The following is a 22840-nucleotide window of genomic DNA, read 5'->3' as shown; positions in this document are numbered from 1 at the left end:
TAAGTTAAGGGGAAGCTCGTAGCCTAATGTTGAGACACTCCTGTACTCCCTTTGCGTCGAATTTTGTATGCAAAATATGAAATATTTAATTTCCTCGAGTGGGAATCAAACCCATAATCTGTCGAGCATCCAATCACTTGCTTGTAATTTGTGCTCCTGCGATACGACGGGCCTCTATTTATTTATAGTAAATTTACTTTATAAAATGATATGAAATGATAAATTATATCAGTTGTCGCATTGAATCATTTCGATTTAAGAACATATTGAAAAAAGACTAGTATTACTTGAAATTTTACATTTCAACACTTTTGAAGGTGAAATATTTTTGTAAATCATCATAAATGCACCTTTCCAAAATATCAAGTACTTATTAACCGCCATAATATACGTACCTAAATACAATTTATGACAATTTGTCGAAAGCGACTTCGGCCACTTAAAAGTCATACGAAGGCAGGAATTCGGGCAAGTGGTGACTCCTTGTAAAATACGGCTATCGTAAAAGATTCACATACAAATTAAATTATCTTTATTTCATCGTGACGTTTGACTTTCAAAATTTCTTCCGCATTGAAGTTCTTGTAACCTTCCGTCAGTTAAAGATTTGAATCAACTGCAAAAACAACTTTTACTTTATATTCTTACATCTTATTAAGAAAGGTCATTAGCGTGTGGTTTGATGGGCCCGTTTCACCCGGGGTCATCTCATTCCATTATAGTATTATGATTGTTTCACTTTTACTATAGCTAATCTTGACTTTCTTTGATTTAGTCTGTCATAGACAAAAGACTTTTGTATGTTTATACCTATATACCTATTCTATATATTTAATTTGTTTTTCGTTACTTAGTATACTATATTTAATATTTATTACTGTATATTTAATATTTATTACTGTAAATAAAATTGTATACAATGTACACAAATTTACATAGAAGTAAATATCTCCGGAACGGTAGATAGTAGATAAGGTTGATAACTTTGTTTGACGGTCACATGATTATCATTATTTTATCGCTTGTTTTTATTTGAACATTCCTATGAAGAAACTGCATCTTCCTGTATGAACAACATGTTTGGATATGAAAAATGTCATATAAAATAAATTGTCTGAAATAATAAAGGCTACGTATTCTACATTTTTGTTTTATCTTTACCATTTCTAGCATGAGGCTGAAGTGCGACTGTAAGCGCGACAGCTATGGGGCGATACGCGGAAAAATGAAATATTTAATATTTTGATTTCCTCGTTCTCATAATCAGGCAGAGCGCGGCCACGCGGTTGAATTCCACCACTCATCACATAATGCCTGTGTGTTATTTAGTCTTTTCTTAATATTTTCCTTTTCTTAGTAGCATACTTAAAAAAATTTAACAGCTTAAAAATTTATTTACCCGAGAATTTTTAACCATGATGAGACTATTAACATATTTTATAATAGATATATAACATATTGCAACATTAATCTGTTTTTCTCTAATCGACGATGACCACTCTAGAATGTTTGCCTCCGTTCACCATCACGACTGACCTTTGTGATTCTTCTTATTTTATATGCGTTTTTATTACGATCTATTGCCTAATATTACCTACTACACAGCTTGAGTGATGATTAATTAAATATTTATAGGCCTTTTTCATCATATTATATATACATATTTATATGATATACATGAATTTTTTTTAATGGTAATTTAGTTTTAAGGCCAGTCGTGACTGTAAACGTGACAGGTTGTGAGCTGGATTCTTACTCGAGGAAATGGAACATTTACTATTTTCATTTTCCTCGCTCCGGTACTGAGGGAAAGCGCAGCTTTGAGTCTAACGTTGAGCGCCACTCAACTCGCAATGCCTCCAGATTTCGACGGAAAATGGGGGACGGAGTGTTTTAACACTAGTTTAGTATTTAGTTACATACGCTTCTGTCAATAAATTTTAACTTTTTAGTGTCTTCAGATTAGGTAAATGATATATATAATGATATATAAATGATATTTTTTTTTATATATTGAAAAATACATATCTTATAGGTCCTGCCATGGAAAGAAGAAGTCAGGAAGTTTACTTTTTCTCCGACGATATAGAATAATTTATAATAATTCGAAATAGAAAAAGGACAGTATCCTTCAATAGTGCATACATGGAATTACTTTGCACATTTATTATTTCAGGGTTGATAAAGAGTAAATTATCATGTATCTATTAGATTATAAGAAAGTACTGGTTCGTATTAAACATATTTTTAGACTGTATTCTTCGTTAGGTATTTTTGTGTTCAAATCCAGCAATTAATAAATTTTGAGAATAGTGTACTAACAGTTATTTAAAAATAGATGATTAACAAATAGTTAGGGATATTCTGTCTTTAAATAACTTTACGAAAATACATTTATATGTCGGTATATGAAGCCCTAGACGAGTTTAATACTTTTTTGTTTCAATTTTTTCGCCTTACATGGCAACCCTGCGAAGCACTCACGCATTCTCGATGGCCTATCTTTATACTCGCTCCACTTGTTCTGGCTTCCGCATGCTTTGTAACTTGTCACCGAAGCTGTTTGTTTGAATAATGACCAGTGTTAGTGTTCGTCTGGTTTGTATGAGACATTCAGACATTGATGTTCTAATTTGTAATGTTTTAATAGGTATAGCTAAGTGGTTTTATTAAATGATATTAACTTATGTATTTTTTTTAATAAGCTTTTTTAAAATATTTTTTTAAACTTCACCTTGTATCCCGTACATAGTAGTGTAGGCAAGAGGAACCTGGCATTGGCACTTAGTGTTCAAACAGTCAGTCCCTATTATGGCACTTCCTTTCCTCACTTCCCGTCGAATTCTGAAGGCATTGCATGTTTTATGGCGGAATTCGCTGCTGTTGCCCTGTTACAAGAGCAAGGAAATGAAAATATAAAATATTTCAATTCCTGTGGGAGTGAGAATCAAACCCACAATCGCCGTGATGACAATCACACGCTTGCGCTACTGCTCCACGATGTACGTAGGTATATAATGTTTATCAGAATTATAATATACAATTTGTCTCTTGGTTCGAGGTGTTTTACGTCGCATATTAAAGTGTCAAAGGCCGCAATCATATCGATCCATTACGCCTGTCGTCCTGTGGTTGTCCTTAAAATTTTGATTTATTATAGAATTAAGTTTAAAGGCGTTTGTAGTAGAAATAATATTTTTTTTTTATAACTTTTATTCGGACAACTAATTACATTTAAAATCGGATTATATATTGTTAGTTTATAGTTCATATTATGGCAATTAAACGATTTCTTTTTTGTATGTAATATTGTCTTGGTTTTATTTTTTAAAGTCGTATTATTCTTAGGTAGGTAAGTTTTAACTAAAGTCAGTCGTCTTTAGCCGGTGCTATAAATTTTATTACAGTATATATTTTTTAAAATGTATGTAGGTATACATACATATAAGTATATTATATTTTTATGTAAACAGTGTATTGATAGGTATATTTGTTTATCATTCTGTCAGCAGCTTATCTTCCTTTACATGAGATATAATTTCTTTGTTTACATTTGGGGTAGACTCGTGGCGCCACAGTCAACTCCCCCTGATATTTGTTTCTATTGTATCAAAATCTATTGATTTTTATGTTTCTCCTTATGGGAGTTGTATAGAAATATCAATGACTCCCGTAGTAATATGCAATTGTTATTGTAATTTCTCATAGGCTCTTATTGTATTTCCTGAATCTATATATTTTATTTTACACTTATGCTCATTTTTAATGAGATCTGACATTGAGTTTTAATAACTAATACTCTCTCAGCGTAAATTGATATGCCTATATTATACCAATGATTGATGTGTTAATTAACGGTCCAGTTAACGAGAGGTTGCGGCAACCTTCGTCTGTGAACGTACTGTTTTGGGCATTTCCTTCGGCAACCAGGGTTACTATGTGCCTTAGAGATGTTATCTGTGCTGCATTAATGTAAGCTGGTGCAATTTTGTTGTTACGAGCTCAGTTATATAAAATATATTCTAATTAGATGGTTGCTGTATCTAATATAGTTAATTCTTAAATTATAGTTGGCTTTTGATTTTTTTTGTTGCATAATTAGTGTGTAGAAAAGCAGTGGAGTAGATGTAGAGAAGGTTAGCGTTAGGGCATTTCGTTCTCCGTTTTCTATGTTAATTTTAGTTTTTTGCATTTTGAGTGGCGGAGCTTAACGCTGCGCTTCGTTTTGCCAGAACAGGAAAATAATAATTAAACATTTGTCCTTGTGGAAGTCGAACCCGTAACTTTAATTTGTGTACAGTCAGATGCTGCGCTGCTGCGCCAAGATAGCCACAGATTATTTACTTATTTTATTTCGCGTAAAAACATCAAGCTTAGACTGTGTAGAGACCTTTTTAGTTCTCAAAGCGATGATTACAGTAGTTAAGTAAGATTAGAAAGAGTCATGGGAACAAACTGCAAAGCAACAAAAGTGAGTACGGATCGCGTAATTGTCGTAATCATTACGACTGCACAACTAATGGCGGTGATGTATGTGATCATTCTCATAATGTAATATACCTATTAAAGATAAGCGACTAGCGACTTGCGGCTTCGCCCGCTATGAATGAACAGACAATTTATAATAAGCCGGATTTATAACGGATGAATTTTATATACATTTATGGATATCGCACGTCTGTTCGAGACGTCGAGATATGCCTAATGATTGTAGTTGAAAGTGAGCTATCAAGTTTTATATCCTCAGCGGAGTATAGAAATTACACAGGTATATCCAATGTCCCATATACATACCCCGGTGTTGGTGCAGGATGGTATGTTTATTTGTTTCCTTTTTATTAAGTTTTTGTGCTATTAAAATTTACCTTTTATGGTTCCGTAGCTCAAGTTTCCTCTTGTCCGAACAGTGAAAGTTTTCGTATATGCCTCGACGTCATTCCATATATTACTTTTGTTTCTTATTTATACTTATATCTAAAATTAGGTTGACAGTAAAAAAAGCTTTTAAAAATAGTAACTTAGTTTTGTTAACTCTTATAGTTTGCGCTTAATACATATTGGAATGCTTGTGAAGCCCATCTTAGGTGTACCTATGTGCTATAGGTTAGTTTAAACTCTTTTTTTGTACGTGACCGAAAGTAACTTGTAGTGTCGTATGAGGAAAAAGTTTTCCCTAATAGGCCTGGTCGGCAGGCTTTAGTTTGTTGGGTAGCGAAACTTAACGCCGCACCATTTTATGCCAGAGCACGGGAAATTTCAATAAATAATTCCCCCTAGTTGGCATCGAACCTGGGAACATTACATTTACAGTCAGATGCTGAGTTATACTGTGTCACATTTGCTTTATCTAATACTATAAGTAACTAATCTATTATTTATTTAATACTGATTAATTCTAACATTCACTAATAAATTTTATATTGTCCAACGCTTTGTGTAAACTAGGTCGCTTTAAGTTTACCTAGGCAAATATCGATTGTAGGGGTACCTAATAATTAAAATTCAACATTTCAGTTCAATGAACACGCACAATACTGTTATTTAGTTTGGTTTGGTTTTAATATAACGGTGTTATTGTTATTTTTGAGCTTTTTTTACGTATTTCTCTGTCTCTGTCTTTGTTCTTTTTTAATTTTTTCGTAAGCTGGACAGAACCTTAAGAAGGAATAAATGTGTCTGTTTATTTTGTAGTAAATAATTTACATTATATGTAGGTAGGTACATGACGATTCTACGTGGGTATCTCGTATAAAAGTTATATATTGAACGATTCTTATTTTTTTTCTCTTTTGTCCACAACAAACGTACGTAACTATACAAAGCTTATCATTGTTTACAAACGTAATTGTCGTACTGTTTCACAAATCTCCCAAAATTATTTTTGTCTTACATAAAGTGGCGTGCGAAGATCTACCGTCGCTTTAGAGTTACAACAAGTGTTAATACTTAACTATTAATTGTATAAGTAAGCAATATTTTTTAATAAATCTCATATACATAGTTGTTCGAATATTTAGCAAACCTCATTTTAGTTCGATCTAGAGTCAATCAATATGTCACTCAGAGTATAAGCAAATAAAATAAAAAAATTACCAAACAAACCCAACCCAAAAATTTACTACTACCTTGTCTTGGAAAAGTGCTTGTAGCCTAAATTGCTAATCCGGTTTTGATCGAACATCACCTCCGAAATGAACAAGGCTTTTAAGAAACAACCACACTGATATTGGTTCATTCATTCAGGAGCTATGATGCCACAAACAGACACACAAAAAGACAGATACAGGATACACACATTTCTTCAATCGTCGTGAGTTTTTTTTGAAACATAGGTGTGAAGGTTAATTTACTGAATGAGTCAGGGTTTAACAGAGGTCACTAGATGTTTACAAATATAACAATCAATGAGGATAGGAAATTGTTTACTTGAGGTTTTTTTTGCCAGGGCTTTTTTTTAAAGTTGATGTGTATTTGCGTTCGCGTTTATGTTAATGCTAAAAATTTGTATGGAAGCACAATGTTTCTCTTAAAATATAGCTAATCTGTTTTGCCATATATCGCAGTCTAGGCAGAGAAAATGAAAGTAATTAATTCTCTCGAGTGAGAATCGAACCTTTGACTATCGCGTTAACAATAGCGACGCTTCACCGTAACTGGCCTAAAATTAATTAGCTTATTAACAAATTTTAATATTATAGGCATAAGAATGGACTAAGAAGAAACAAAGTATTGCTTAGTGTGTAGTATTTTGCCTGAAAGTAGGAATGTGTTTTAGATTATCATAATTCGTAATTTTTTTATTAGTCATAAAAGTGTAAAAAGAAATGAAAAAAAATGTTATTTTCTTTTTTAATTTGATATATTTAATATACATTTAAGTATACATAAGCTTGACCTACTCTCAAATATTTAAAATACGCAAATGAAGGTTCTTATTCTACTCGCTTAATTTTAATATTCCGCTTGCATTTACAACTAGTAGGTCGTTTACAATTACTGTGCGGCATTCATTTTGCTACAATAAAGTTACCGTAGTATTTATTGTTAAATATAAATAAAATTTTCTATTTAAATTAATTTATTATGAACCATCCATTCAATAAAAGTAGTGTTATAGGTTTTTCGTGTTTGTTGTCTGAGGCATCGTAGATCCTAAACGAAAAGAATGGTTATGTTTCGTTTTTTTTTGTAAAGCTGACATGATATTGCATATTCGTAATGTAAGTTGAACATATCAAATGTAAGTTAAGGTTTTGTACATAAAATTGAAACGTGCTTTGAAGCTTTTGACGGGGTTAAAGTAACAAATATCCTTATATTTTGAAATAGGTATATCCTTATTTAGATTCCTTCCCCAGTCTTCAACTTACTTACTTACGTTATTATTTTACGTTACTTTATCTAAGAAGGCAAGATGTCTATACTTTATAGTATTCCCGGTAATAGTATTTGAAACGAGAATCATCACGTATAAACGATTACCTACATAATGGACTAGAGGTAAGATCTCACATATCTATTACATTATTTTTTTTATGTTTTAAACATCAGTACTAGTGACTAGAGACTTTTACTTGTAAAAGAAATGTATATGAAACTTTATTTAAAAGCGCCATCAAAGTATTTAGTTTTAAATGTCAAGTGAAGAGAAAATAGGACGGGCCCGTCACCGGACATGTAATAATGTCAATTAGTTGGATAATAGGGGTCGAGATGTTACGTAACTCTCCGCTACCTACCTACCGTGTCTATAGGTAGATGCGGTAGCCGCTTCCGGTATGATCGTAACAATTGATTGGATCGATGTGAGGTAGGTAGGCGTTGTTTGTATTGTTTTTTTTTTTCGTTTTGTGTGTAATTGTCTAATTGAAGGGTAATTGCTTGGTTGTGTTTTTTTTATTGGAAGTTATAGTTGATTTGGTTAATTGTAATTTATTTTTTTATTGTGGATAGTTAGGGTCGTTTATTATCAGAACATGGCGTTGAGTTACGCCACTCATTATTCATTGTTTCGAAGTCGTGTTGTAAATGAGGAATGCAGTGATTTAACACTAGATTTTATTTGGAGGATAGGTCGTGAATGTTAACAACAGAGTGTACGACAGATATATTTCAACGTAATATCAAAATTCATATAAAATTGTAAATAAAATGCATAAAAAAATGTACTTTAACATAAATCAAAGGCTCTTATAGTGAATCTAAAGAAACTACTACTATCGGTATTTCGTCTCACAATGTTGCCGCATGAATAATGCAGGCATCCCATTGTTTTACTTTCAATGCGGCGTGTTCGTCCATTTATCACTGTTTGCGTGATGAATTCAGTGTTTCGATTTAGCCGGATTCGTGGTTTACATTTCCTCGATCTATTTGTTTATTTTGTTTTTATGTAGGTTTGGCGGCGTTAAGTTCCGCCACGCAACACGCAATGCTTCTAGAATTCGGCGGAAAGTAGGGAACCTGGGGCTGTGTTTTAATGAGAATGGAATATTTTAATACTAGGTTTCCTCTGGCTGCCATGCTATGTGCGGAATAAAGCGGGAAGCTAAAATGTTGCATAATAAGTATTTAAATCATTTTGCAAAATGCAAGAAACAATATGATGATACATCATAATTTCTAAAATATATTTTTTTATTAAATTATCTCGTTAATACTTTTCAAATGCATATAATTTAAAATGCAGACTTTCAAATAAAATGTCCTTATTCCAATAATCAATATTCACGAACCTAATCAATTTTAATGGCAACACTAATACTATAGGCTGTAGTAAATCGACAGATAATTTATTGTGGAGATGCCTTAACTGTAAAATAATTCTAAAAGTAATTACATTTCGGTGTCCAGGTGTCAATGGTGTCAAGGGTACATTAGAGAATATAATTACAATAACTATATGAGTACATCATCAAAGCGATTGTTTTTCGAAGACTTCTTGAATAAGTAAATGGTTTTAATGTGGATGCTTGTACTTTGATAAAAGCCGATGGCTAAACGTGATTTAATTGTGAATTGTTCTATAGGTACCTTTAATGATGTGCTGTTTTTGTATAGGTATATTTGTTAAGTTAGTGTTGAATATAGATGAGCAAGCAGAGGGAACCTGGAAACCTAGTGTTAATACACTCCGTTCCCATTATGGCGCTTCCCCACTTACTGCTTAAATTTTGGAGGCATTGCGTCTTGATTGATGGAACTCAACGATGGGCTTTGCCTCGTTACCATAACAAGGAAAATGAACATATTAAATATTTAATTTCTTCGAGTGGGAATGCAACCCACAACGTTTCGCGTTTACAGACGGACGCTTGTACAAGCGCCACGACTGCCTATGAGAATACGTTCAAGCTATATTTCGTGTTTAATCATTGTTCTAATGATATTAGAATTATAATGCAAATGTACTTTCACCGGATCGCTCCTGCGATTGAACTGTTTACGTGATATACATAGCGATGGTGATCTCGTTCGACATCCTCTATTTTATTGTTAAAACTATGTAAAATAAATTATTCAGATCACAATTTTCTGCTTATTTATTGAGAATTTGTGAGGAATGGATCTAATGTTGCCTCATTTTCGTACTCATATCTTTATAAATTATCAGAACGTATAAGAACTACCTTCAATGGTTGCCTTTGACGTCTACGAGTATACGCCTATATGACTTGACATTGATATATTTTTGCGTATAACTGCTGCAATTTAGTTAAAGTTCATCTGTTCTTATAATTATTATAATTTGTTAGACTTATTGTTTTCTAAAAATCAATAGGCTAATCAATCACTAATATTTGCATAGCATACCTAATATTTTACACATAATTACTTATTTCTGATATACCTACAGTACGTGTTAATAATGAAAAAAACCACACAGTCCGTCCGAGAAGTTAATTACAATTAACTTTTGCTATCTCTATGTTAATTAATTGTTTCCATACCACCCGAGGTACGAGCCTAGCGTAATGGTTCAATTTCACTTTCACACCAGCTCATCTCCTATGGCTACGTGCCCGCCATAGCGATGCCGACCCCCTGACCGACTGCCGCACCAGCTCTCGGTCAGAAGAAAGTGCTCACCCATTGTTCGTGTGTCGGGCGATATTAGCGCTTTCCACGCTCAATATTCTGTTTTATTGATTATAAATATTGTTGTATATTATTTATTATTATTATTGATTTTTGTGTTTGTATGTGTTTTTGTTTAGTATGGTATTTTTTTTTGTTGAAAGAAACAAAGGTTTTGATTTGGAGAATCTATGTGTCGGTAACGGTAGATGGGTACGGTCAGTAAAGTGGATTTTTTTTTCAACTTCACTTCAAGTTCACTGTATTCCTCACATTCCGCCGTTTTTTTAGGCACTGCGTGGAGTAGTGAAACTCAACGCCGCATTTTGCGTTGGTATCATAGCGCAGAAAATAAATAATATTAATAAATAATAATTAATTCCCCTAAGTGGGAATCGAACCCGCAACTTCACGTTTATATTCAGACGCTTGTGTTTATGCCTTGTATGTGTTGTTGTGGTTTAATATGGTAAGTAATGTTTTTGTTGAAAGAAACAACTCGACGAATATGTACGTTGGTTTTGATTGATTGCTTCTAACTATGTATTGATAACGGTATAATGACGGTGGGTATGGTCAGTGGTCAGTGAAGTGGAATGTGAATATATGGAATCGTATGTGGATTTTTTATTATATGTTAAAATGGTTATACTATAAAAACATGTATGTTTGTATATTCTTCTTATTTGCTTGTATTGTTTTTGTGTACTGTATATTTATTAGTGGAACTATGGTTGCGTGGTGAGTGGCGGAACTTAACGCCGTCCTTTGCCTCGACACCAGAGCGAAGAAAATGGAAATGTTATATTTTATTGGTATATATTATTATGTAAACTGCCTCGAAATAGTAGTTACTTTTATAAATAACTTAATTAAACGTGATAACATTAACTTAATTTACAAATAAGATTCGTGAGGGTTTATGTCTACACTGTAATAAAATAATTCGTACCAAAACGTCAATTGGCTTAAAAGGATGAAATTGCCTAATCTATTTAAAACGACTTCTTAATTAGATTGTGTTTCACGCTTGTTAATAACACTTAAAATCAAAAGAGGGAGTGAGTGGGAGGGGAAGGGGGGGGGGGAGTACCCTATGCGGGCGGAGAGCGGTGAGTGTCGACAGCTGTTTCCCGGCGTTCCATTTAAAGTTCACGGTCGTCGGTGATCGACTTGATAGGTGTATATGTCTCGATTCGATTTGCCGTACCTACTTGCAATACTCGCCTATTGATATGGATATTTTTGTATGCTATGTAGAAATGGCAATTTGTAAGGCCGTAAGGTTGCAAATGCGTGTATAATTCGATTTATATATGTAGGTATAATATATTACAATCGTTTATATATCGTTGTAAATTTATTGCTTTTTACGTAGGATTGGGATTTGTTAGGCTTTTGCATAAATATGGTAATAGTTGCGATATAGGTAATTGTGGCACCAGTCGTGGCGAAGAGGGGCAGGCGTGTGGTATTTTGTAGGTTCGATTCTCATTCTGATTTTATATTTTAATGGCTTCGCTCTGGTGTTGAGGAAAAGCGTGGCGTTGAGTTCTCTCCACACGCAGTGCCTCCTAAATTCGGAGGAATGTGGGGAGCGGAGTGTCTTAACACTAGGCTCCCCCTGCCTATCCTGGTACATGCAGGGATATTGCGTGAAGGTATATGCACAAAGAATTAACAAAAAAAAATAACATTCGAGTCTTATAGACAAAACATGTTATTAACCTTTTACGTCACCCACTCGATTTCTACACGTTAAAACAGCATTTCATGTAAACGACCTAAGGTGGAAACGCCATCAGCACTCGCCAATCATCCGTTCCGATCTCCCGCAATACTTAACTAAATGTCGAACAAAGTTCAAGCGAACAATAGGTACGTTTAGTTGTTACAAAATATCTCCTATACCTACATAACTACGGCTGAGCCATGGTTCTAGAGTCGGAATTGAGTCGGGAATTTTTAAGGTCATATTACCCAATATATTAGTTTTGGTTTAGTTTTTTGTTGTAATAGTACCTACCTAATATTTATTAGTAAGTAAGTAGTCTAATATAATATGAGCCTATGAGGCCAGTTGTGGCGTAGGGGCACAAGCGTGTGACTGTAAAAGCGGTAGTTAGTGGATTTGATTTTCACTCGAATAAATAGAAATATTTAATATTTTCATTCGTTTGTTCTGGTGTCGAGGCGAAGCGCGGCGTTAAGTTCCGCCACTAAACACTCAATCCCTCTGTAATTCGGCGGAAAGTGGAGAATGGAGTGTCTCAAAACTATGTTCCTCTGCCTACCCTGCTGTGTGCTGGTTACAACGTGAAGCTGATTTAATATCTATTGGTAATAGTAGAATATAATATGTATTTATGCATGGCTATGTCTTCCTATGTTTCGTTAAAGCTTAAAATTTATGATGTATCTAAAATTATGATTAATGATAAAAAATTCACATCATTAACATATTTCGGCACATTTTTTATAATGATGTGATATCATTAACATTTCCTCAATGTAATTTGCGTTATGAATTTTTAAACAGATTTAAATTAAAATACTCATATAAGTGATAAGTAGCAATAAAAGTCGGTGAATAGGGTCATGTGTGATTATAATTTGAATGAAAGAAATTAATTTCTAGTAGTATGTAGATGTTTTATAGGTTTTTTTTTGCTTTTCGCTGCATCCCGCATGGAGCGGGGTAAGCAGACCTGGGAACCTGGGAACTTTAGTTTCTCATTTTCCGCCGAATTCTCGAGGCGTTGCTTGTTGAGTGACGAAACTCATCGTCTCGCTTTACCTCGATATTAGAGCGAGGAAATGAAAGTATTAAATATTCCATATCCTTGAATGGGACTCAAACTCAGTATCTGTCACGTTCGTCGCGCCACTGTGGCGTCTTACATTATATTATTCTTTACTACTTTGTAGCTTTCCTTCTAGTCAAAAATAAAACTGATCGATTACGTGAGTGTAAGAAAGTCCATCTCAAAAAATTTCCTTTTTTTTGACAGCCGTTATTTGTATTCAAAATATCGAATTTTTAAATTATTCACAACAAGACGAGAGAAACTGTTTGCTTTTGTATTTTTAGTTTCTTAACACATGATTTGCAATATTTTTTTTATCAACTTGTAATTATTCCTTAGAACTATTTAACTAATAAATGGGTGGGAGTGGGAGAGGGCTTCTCTCTGTTCCTCGCAGAAATGAAATATTGAATATTTTCATTTTCACCCTCTTAACACGCAATGCCTCAAGAATTCAGCAGGAAATGGGGAACAGAGTGTCTAAATCTTCCCTGCGCCTACACTGATATATGTGGGATACATCTTGTGACATAAAAAAAGAAACTGATCTATACTACACTAAAATCTCGTAAACTAAGTAATTATTTGAAAGCTGATTTTAATATTATCCCCCTTGGATATATGTACATATAATAAGATTCCTTTTCCGATACAGGTAATGGTAACATTTGCATTTACATTCAAATTTAAATCATTCGCCATTAACTCGTTCACTTTATTATTTACTTTACTAACTAACGTATTTACGACGCTATAGAAAGTAAATAAGTATACGTACTTATGATTGATGAAAGTATGTATTTCTATTGGCGCTAATCATCGTGCAATATAAAATCGATGGAAGCAATAGTGTGTAAAATATATTCCAGAGTGTAATAGCTCTCTCACGAATAATAGTGTTATTACTTAGGATTTCTTAAGCGAATGCAAATGAATACTTTTTAAGTGGTTTTAAAATATGCATATGGCCTTTGATTTTGTTCAGTCTAAATTAAGAAAGAAAACATTAATAGAATGCGATATAAATAAAGATATTTAATTTATATCGAGTAAAGAGTAACGAAAATCATCATTTTACGGACCACGTCCAGTGGCCAAGTCCCCTACCAGGTTGACAGGCTATCACCGGAAGCCCCTGGATTACGATGATGATCAAATATATTTTTTTATTATTGATTCTGTGTATTATAATACAACCTTGACTGCAGATTTATAAATTCTTGTCGATATTCACATAACATTTAGTAATATAATTTCAATTTACATGAAATATCTATATTAGGGGTTAAGAGCTATTCAGTAGTAAATGTCAATGCTAATGAATTAGCTTCGTAATCTTAACGATATTGCAGATGTTCCACTGCAACCTTTTCTTATATAATACTATGAAATACGCAGTTTTGATAAATAAAATAAACACTTTACAAAGATGTATTTTATTGTAGTCTATAACATACATACCTACTCTTCTTCTTCTTCTATCGCGTTCTATTGTTCTCTTTATTTAGGGGACTATATTATATTAAATGTTTGTTGCGTTTATTTATACTCCTTGTGTAAAAGCACATAAAAGTGCTTCTCCAAGCTTTATCAATCTTGATAATAATTAAAAGGATATTGCAAGATGGCTGCCTCAGTTATTTATAAGATATTTTCCTTTCGTTATCAGGGTCTCCCATCTTGGTCGCGCGGGCTGGAGGCGGCGGAGGCGGCGCGCGCGCGCCTCGTGCGCTGGGCGTGCGGCGACGCGCCCGACGCGGACCCGCCGCGCAAGAAGATGCCGCACGCGCTGCGCCGCAGGTGGCCCATGTGCCCCTGCTTACAAGTGAGTTCATTTATTTGTTATAAGATTGTACTAAAATGGTAGCAGAAACTAAGTTAAATGGAACAGCCTCCAGAATTCTGCAGAAAGTGGAGGTTCTTAACACTAGCTTCCCTCTGTCAACCCTGCTGTGTGCGGGATATAGCTTCGTGCTGAGTTTTTTTTAATATTTGTATTTAAATTATAATTCAGAATTTATAACGAATTCCACTAATTTATGTAAAAACGATTAAATTTTTAATATATTTAACGCGCTTGGAACATCAATGCCTGTCTTCTATCGCCTTATTTTATATCGGCCATTAATCTTATTTTAATGCACCATTTTGCCATTTGTTGTGGCATTTCAGAGTATTTCTTAAGCTCTTGGTCCATACTAATAAGATATTTAAATGATTGTTTGTTGCAATATCTATCTATCTACTTGGTTGTTGCTTTGTTGGAAACAACAATAAACTCACAGATTACATTTCATAGTAAAATGATTGTTGTCTCTCCTAATATTTAATCTTTTTGATATTGTATGTATCTATAATCAATTTGTATAAATTGAATAGTACCACTACTAGCATTCTTTGTGTGATTTTTTAAATTTGGATCATTGATATTCTAATAATAGTTTAAATTCGACAAGACTATTGTATTATTTCTCGTATTGATCTATATGTGTGTGTATATGAAATGTGAGGTATGTGGGTTCGATTTCCACCTGGGGGAAGTTTTTTTTTTCATTACCTTGCTTTGGTAAGATGACAAAGAGCAGCGCCTGGTTCCGTCACTCAACAAATGTCGCTGCAATGTGTCGATAATTAGACGGTGAGTGAACGCAGTGAGTGAGTGTCTTAACACTACACAGATACAGCGTGAATGTAAAAAAATATATTTTATTAGTGAAGCATAATTTTATTATAACGTTACTTATGTATTATTATAAAATACTCATTACCTAGATAAAGGAAATGCATAAAGATAAAAAAAGTTGCATCACAAAGTGCAATTAGAGCAAAACAACAACCAATGCAAACTCCAACAGCGTATAAATTATACTGCTACTAGCATAATAGCTCGTGACTTTCACGCTTTGCACATCCCTTAAGTAATAGCCCTCGTTACTTCTCATTCATAATAGCTAGTAAATAAATGGTCATTTGTACATTCAGTCTTCGGCTTCCTTCTCTATAAATTAGTTTGTACTGCCTTTTGTTGTTTAACTGAGATGTTTTTCTCACGTTAATAATATTTGTAATTTATGCTCTGGTGGGTTGGTTGGTTGGGATTGTTTATGTGTTTTTTAACCCTGGCTATGATGGAGTTGTATATTTTTGTTAAAATAGAAAATTTTATTTAGATTTTAAAATAATTAGGTATTTGTTAAAATTTTATTTTAAGTAAAATTTCTAGGGTGGGCACCAAACTATTCTGAGGTGAACACGGATCACCCGTCTCCACCCCCTTCCTATGCCCACGCTAATACGGAAGAGTTTTATTCAATTTAATTATTTATTTAAATAAGTACCTACAAATATTTCAATTAAACAGCATAAATAAAATATATATAGATTTGCTGGCGGTATGCATGATTATTGTTGCGGAACGTATTATATGTCCCACAGATCACGTAACTCTATACCGGATATCAGATTCCTTTGGGTCGCAGGTTCGATACATGTGCCACTTTCACCGCATCGCTAGTTTGTACTGTCTACTGTCTAGCTAATCGTTGTATTAGGATTTTATAGTATTATTTTATCTTTAATGATGATCAGTAACTAGGTGCACGTAATCAATGTAAAATATATTTACTATCTCGCATATGATAGAGTCTAGAAGTCAGAAGACATGTAGTTCAGACATTTTTTTCCCCATTTTCTACTCGATATCGCTAGAGACGGACCTCAACGTCTCGTTTGTCTTGTTGCCAGAGCCAAGAAATAAAAATAATAGATTTTCCTGAATGGGAATCGTGGGAATCCTACTTCTGCTGTGTATCTATCTCTATCTGTGTTTCTGTATCACAATACACATATTTATATTTAACAAAAAAATCAGCTTCCCTCTATATCCCGCACACAGCAGGGTATGCAGAGGGAACCCTAGTGTTAAGACACTCCGTTCCCCACTTTCTGCCGAATTCCAAAGGCATTGCGTGTTGAGTGGCAGAATTCAACGCCGCAATTTAACAATGAGTTATTAAGAAAGTTTATAATTATTCAGTCTTTTGATGTAACCACTAGCTACCATTATAAATAATGGTCGCAATTAGGCCAGCATATATACATATATATTATAATATAGTATTATTCAACGAGAATTATAAACGGTATACAAGATTGTTCTTGATCGAGATAGCAATTACATCTACACGTTTGTATCGCGTGAGGTGTTAGGATGCTATAATTTGGATCAATGATTTGCTGGTCGTCTAGTGTTTGCTGGTGCGTGTTATTGTAAAAACTGTTTCGAGCTAGGTGTTTTGTCGTTTTTTTCTGTGCTAGGACGTAAATTGATAGTCATCATATATTTATAACTGTATTCCCTTCAGACAAACAGGTCAAAAAATGATCTATTTTTTCGGTATACATTAGTTATCTTAATTTAACTAAATATTTCTTATAATTTTAGTGTGTCATTTACAGAGGTAATCTTTCCGCGTATCTTTCGATCGATCGGCACTACTGCCATGTATAAATAGTAACATACATGTGTGTATGTACACATGTTAAATGCTGATAGGGATCATGTTGACAAAATAATTATGTAGTGATTGATCACTATGAAGTTTTGAGGAAAATTACACCTAGATAATATAAAAAAATACCTTAGCGAAATCACTTTTTAATAATAAATCTAAAGTTGTAACGAAAAAGGTAGAAAAGGTAGACAAAAAGAATTATCGATACATTTTTTACAAACTTTTTTAGGAAGTAGGCGGCGGAGGTGGAGGATACACTAGGATATGAAATAATGTAAAGCCTTATATTTCATGAGTATCCTGTCTTTAAAAAACAATATTAAAAAATGTTCAGAATTAGAGTTCGTCATACCTTTTTGTTTAGTCTATCTTAGTATTAGTAATAGACTATACTTGGCTGGTTAATGAAAGTATTTTGGAAATAAAACGTCCATTGAATGTATGAATAGCTAGATAGAGTTCACACTTGCTTATTCTATACCTTTTACCTGCGGCTTCGCCTCCCGTGATCAATTTGAATTAAATAGGAGTTGTGTATCCCATAACACAAGTTTTAAGAATCCGCGTAGGCGCGTCTGTTGTGGGTTCGATTCTCACTGAGGGAAATAAATTATTATTTATTCATATTTTTATCAATCAATGACTAGAAAAATCGTCGGAAAGTAGTGAATGGAGAGCCAACACACACTAGATTCTCTCTGCCTACCCTGCTATAAGCGGGATACTGCGTGAAGACTAAAAAAATTCCCTGCCTTCCTCACTGACAATTGACGGACTACTATATTATAGTATAACACAAAAATATTTTTTTCAATTCGCATAATTAATTGCAGAGATTAGCGAAACAAACTCTTCTAATATTATAAACTATTTATTTATATCTTAAATAGAAGCTTGAAATGCGAAAATTGTCGAGCTCTCTATCTCATGATCAGTCGAAATAAACAAGCTTTATCGAACAAGCTGTTAGTTAGTATTGGAAAGCCGGCGGTGATATTGGTTAAGAGTATACGGTATTTATGTTTCCAGATAACTGAGTGATGGCCCGTTGCGTGCGCACGCGTCGTTTTTATAATAATCGCTTTAGTTTATCATTTTGTGGTGTGGTGGGTGCTTTATTGTGGATGCCCCATTGTTTATAGTAATGTTCTTGGTGTTATTTTTTTAAAATTTTAATCAATATTTTTTAAGCGGTTGTAAATAGAAAGTATTTTTTTTATTAATTCTATTTTTTAATCATCATCCATCGTGTTTCAGCCACACCCTTGTGCTGCTGTGCCATGATGGCGTCATTATACATGTTCGTATGCTAAATACCCATGACCTCCAGGAAGTAACGAGACTTGATCTTCGTTAATTTTAATTAAGAACAATAATACTATGGTCGATGTCATGGCAAACGTGTAATTTGAATGAATGAAACAATTTTGAGTTAGTTACTTTATTACAGACTAGTTATTACGTGCGGCTTCGTCCGTGTTGTTAAATGGAAATAACTAAAAGTTGTATACTACGGTATGAATAAGGTGCAGTGTGCATCGAAACATTAAGCGTAATGTTATTTTAATATTACCTATAGTTCTCCTCAATAAAGTTAATTTACTAAAAAATCTATGCAAATCAGTTCCTGAGGTTACCGCATTTAACCAAACATACTATTGTTTTTTAAAGAAATAAATTATTATAACTTTTATAAAGTGTTTGAGAATGTTTATTCGCAAGCCACTCTGCACCGAGTATGTAGATTACAGCTTATAAATAGCTTTACGAGTATTATGGTGTGTTATTGGGTCACCTATAGCTTGTGGTATGTTAGTGTTACTTAGGACGTATGTATGTATTCATTGCGGCTTACTTACATCATGTACGTATGTATGCAGAATTGGCATAGATGCATTCGTTTACAGTTTTTATTAATTTTATTTGGTATATTCGATGTTTACTTTTCTTCAGCTTCACGCTGTATCCCTCATGCTATCATGGTAGGTAGAGGGAACTTAGTGTTAAGTCACTTTGTTCCCTACTTTCTCTTAAATTTTAGAGGTATTGCGTAACTCAACGCCGCGATTTGGCTGGCTGATAACAGTTTGAAAAAGTCACCTTTTAAATAATTTAAGTTTTTTACTGTTCTGAATCACAATAACGTTTTCCTTAATGCACTAATTATACACATTTAAATATAAATTCAAACATAAAATGTTCAAATGTGATGTTTTTATTAGACCCGCTATAGATATCGCTTCCAATTCCAAACCTACGCGGAGGAAGTCGTGGGCCGAAACTAGTTTTAATTAATACCCTACCTATTCATATTAGTTTTCAAAGGCACTGTCAAATTATAACAATTGCCACCATTAACGTCAATGGGCAATCTGATTAAATAAATATATTATTGTTCATTGCGTTTTGTGTTTGAATCAAAATATGAGTGGCATTTAACTTGACCTTTTGTTCTGATCAATGGATGTTCTTCACTCGTAAAACTTTCAATTTTGAAATTCAATTCGGTAAGCTACATTGAATAATTGAAGCCACCTCGGCGTAGTTCAGGTATGTTTGAGATGTTGGTATCTTGAAATTCCTTTTGGTGTATTTGGTATTTCTGATAAGGCAAATATGATTTGTTGTAAGCAATATTAGCTATAGTTGTGTAGAAGCCTTCAATTCCTATTTTTTGAGAGAAATAATTAGTTTCATTTCCTCTCTGATAACGCTCGATGTTGAGTTTAGTCGGGCGGGGAGTGGAGAACGATTCGCTTGACACTAGTTTCTCTCAGTCTATCTTGCCGTACGGGATAAGGAGTGAATCTAATAATAATATAATATGCTTTCCATATTTAACGACCAATGCCTACAAATGACTCACAAAACTTATCATACATGTCTGTCTCAGCATTCCAAACTTACAATATGTCTACAATAAATGATAATTTAATTGTTAATCGAATTAGAGCGAGACAATACGTACGAATGGAGGTACTAATTACTATAGACGGACGGACGGACGGACGGACCGACTGAGACACGTTACTGTGGGGAGAGGCGTGGGTCGCGTGTGCAGTGGTTTGGGTTGTTCTATATTATAAACGCATATTATAAGTGTAGGTTCTTTTGGTGGGTTTTGTGTAATTTTTTGTAGTTATTATTGTATGTTAGTATGTGTATTTAAAGCTGTGATGTCGTGAAGTGCTATAAACTTCGGCAAAATAAATCTTGGAACTAGGATTTTTAACTAAAATAGTGCTAAGCTGAAATAGGACGCTGAGATGTTTTCGAGGAAAAGGAAAACTAAACATAACGCTTCCTTAAAGAGACGGTGCTCCATTAAGCCAAACGTGAGTAAAATATACGTATGTTCATATTTCTTAGAAGACTTTATTATTTTAATATGTCCAAAGAAAACTTAATTAGAGTTAAAAGTGGTCGTTCCTTTGAGAACTTTGTTTTTGTACTGTGTATTGTGCTTCGTAATTAATCAAGATGTGTTTGGAATTTTTAATTTATATTTTAAATGTCCTTACAATTGTTTTAACATTGGTATGTTTTGTTGTATTAATATTATAATGATGTAAATTTTTAAATTAAGTTTTTTAAATTCATTTAAAAATTATTTGAAATAAGCAGTAAGATGAGAATGGAGAGTCTTAGTAGGTTTTCCATCCCCATATTCATCTGTAAAGATGTGTGAAGTTATAAGAATTATGAAAAAGAAATCTATAATGGTAGTCGTAAATTTTAACGAATGTAAAAATAAAAGCGTTTATTTTATAGTCTTAAATAAACTTATACTCTCCGAGTCTCGGGACAACCTCGGTGAAGTCATCGACGAATATACTGAATCGTCTTCTTATTATATCTTAAAGATCAGGGCTGACAACATTAATATTTGCAAACATTGATATTTTATGCCTATTTGTTTTAAAATTTTATTATGCATCTTAAAATATACAAGCATTATTAGAAATATTTAAATGGGATAAAAGTAAAATATTTCCTTTTGGTTAACATTCCTTTTAATATTGTTAGTATAAAATATCCGTGTTCAGTGATCTTATTTTGTCAGACGAAGCCGTAGAAATTCTGTAGTAAGAAAAGTGAAGATTAAAAATGGCACATTAGTTCATTCGATATGTAAATGAGTATTAAATTTTATTACGTTTATTATGGTGGTTGAGTTTAACTTTAACGTTTAACCTGGTTGCAGGTTAATGATCGTTATGTATACAAATAATTACAGCTAAAAAATTTCTAATTAAATTTGTTAATAAGGCATTTACGAGTTAATAAGCATCCTATACATTTATATGGTTACTAAGGATTTTTTTTTGTCAGAGGGTTGTTTTTTGGCTTATGCGTAACCCCACATGAAGCAGGTGAAACGAGAGGAAACCTAGTCGGCCGCCAATTCAGGAACTAAACATTATTTTAAATACAATAATTCCCTCGAGTGGACATCGAACCCATAACAATCGTGATCACAGTCAGACCCTGTCCCATTGCGCTACAATGGCCTTTCTGATTATATGATTCACTTTTAAATATAAACATAATCCTTCAATTATTATTATCACAACACAACAATATTCTCTTCCTTATATAAATATTTGATAATTAAATCCTACAATATTCCATTGTTTGTTATACAAATAAGTATAAAACTGTTTTTGTTCGATGCTCCGTAATTATGTTTACGTACTGAGTGAGCGATTCAATTATAATGTTGATATTAATTGTATCATTTTTAATTGATACATTCTTTTACAATTGACATTATTTGCAAATCGATCATTGTACATATGTGAATGTTTAACATTTTTCATACAAAAGCTCGTGTACAATTATGATACTAGTCGTCGCCTGTAGCTTTGCTTGCGTAGACTTTTAAGATTAGCTTCACGCTGTATATAACATTGCATAGCAAATGAGGTACGTAGTGTCTTAACACTAGCCGATAAGCTTTCTTTTTTTTTTGTTCTTCATTATTAGAAAACCCTAAATGATAATAATTAAATTTATCACAAGAATATTTTTTTTTACTCAACATTTTTATCTTTCATATTTCGTTGTCGTATTTTTCCATACACGTTAAGTGCATCTTATCTCCAACGAAAACATTGTATATATATAATAAATTAATTAATTATGCAAATATATACCTACTTGAGAGTTGAGTGACGTTTTACTTGGGAATTACACAAGGTGTTTTGTGATAAAACAACACTTTTATTAAATTTCCGTCTTAATTTTTTTTATTTTTATTACTTTAAAATTAAAAAAGTGTAATTTCGTAATCAAAATGTTTATGCGGACTTATTTTTACTTATAATTTGCATAAACTTTTCTTATGCAACGCACAGGATATTATAAAAATATAATTTTACGTAATGTTTATTTTAGAATTAAATATTTTTTATAGGTATATATGTATTTATATAAGTGTAG

General features: G+C 33.1%; 1 protein-coding gene across 7 annotated transcripts in view; it reads left to right on the top strand.

The window, feature by feature from the left end:
- Window positions 1-22840, top strand: part of DAAM (disheveled-associated activator of morphogenesis-like protein) — an 88327-nt gene that overhangs the window by 39081 nt on the left and 26406 nt on the right. For 6 of the 7 annotated variants that reach the window (XM_085199785.1, XM_085199781.1, XM_085199786.1 and 3 more), the window contains one exon: window positions 14554-14709. In XM_085199785.1, coding sequence (XP_085055911.1) covers window positions 14662-14709 — 48 coding nt within the window. In that variant the 5' untranslated portion in view covers window positions 14554-14661. Of the gene's footprint in view, window positions 1-14553; window positions 14710-20464; window positions 20734-22840 lie in introns of those variants that run through there. The other variant, XM_085199784.1, reaches the window with a different exon arrangement.

The sequence above is a fragment of the Heliconius melpomene genome, chromosome 16 (assembly GCF_056956725.1).
Source record: "Heliconius melpomene rosina isolate 202511_hmr_F chromosome 16, ASM5695672v1, whole genome shotgun sequence".
NCBI classification, from domain to species: domain Eukaryota; kingdom Metazoa; phylum Arthropoda; class Insecta; order Lepidoptera; family Nymphalidae; genus Heliconius; species Heliconius melpomene.
The sequence above is the reverse complement of the archived record's forward strand: the minus strand, read 5'-3'. Positions and strand labels throughout refer to the sequence as shown.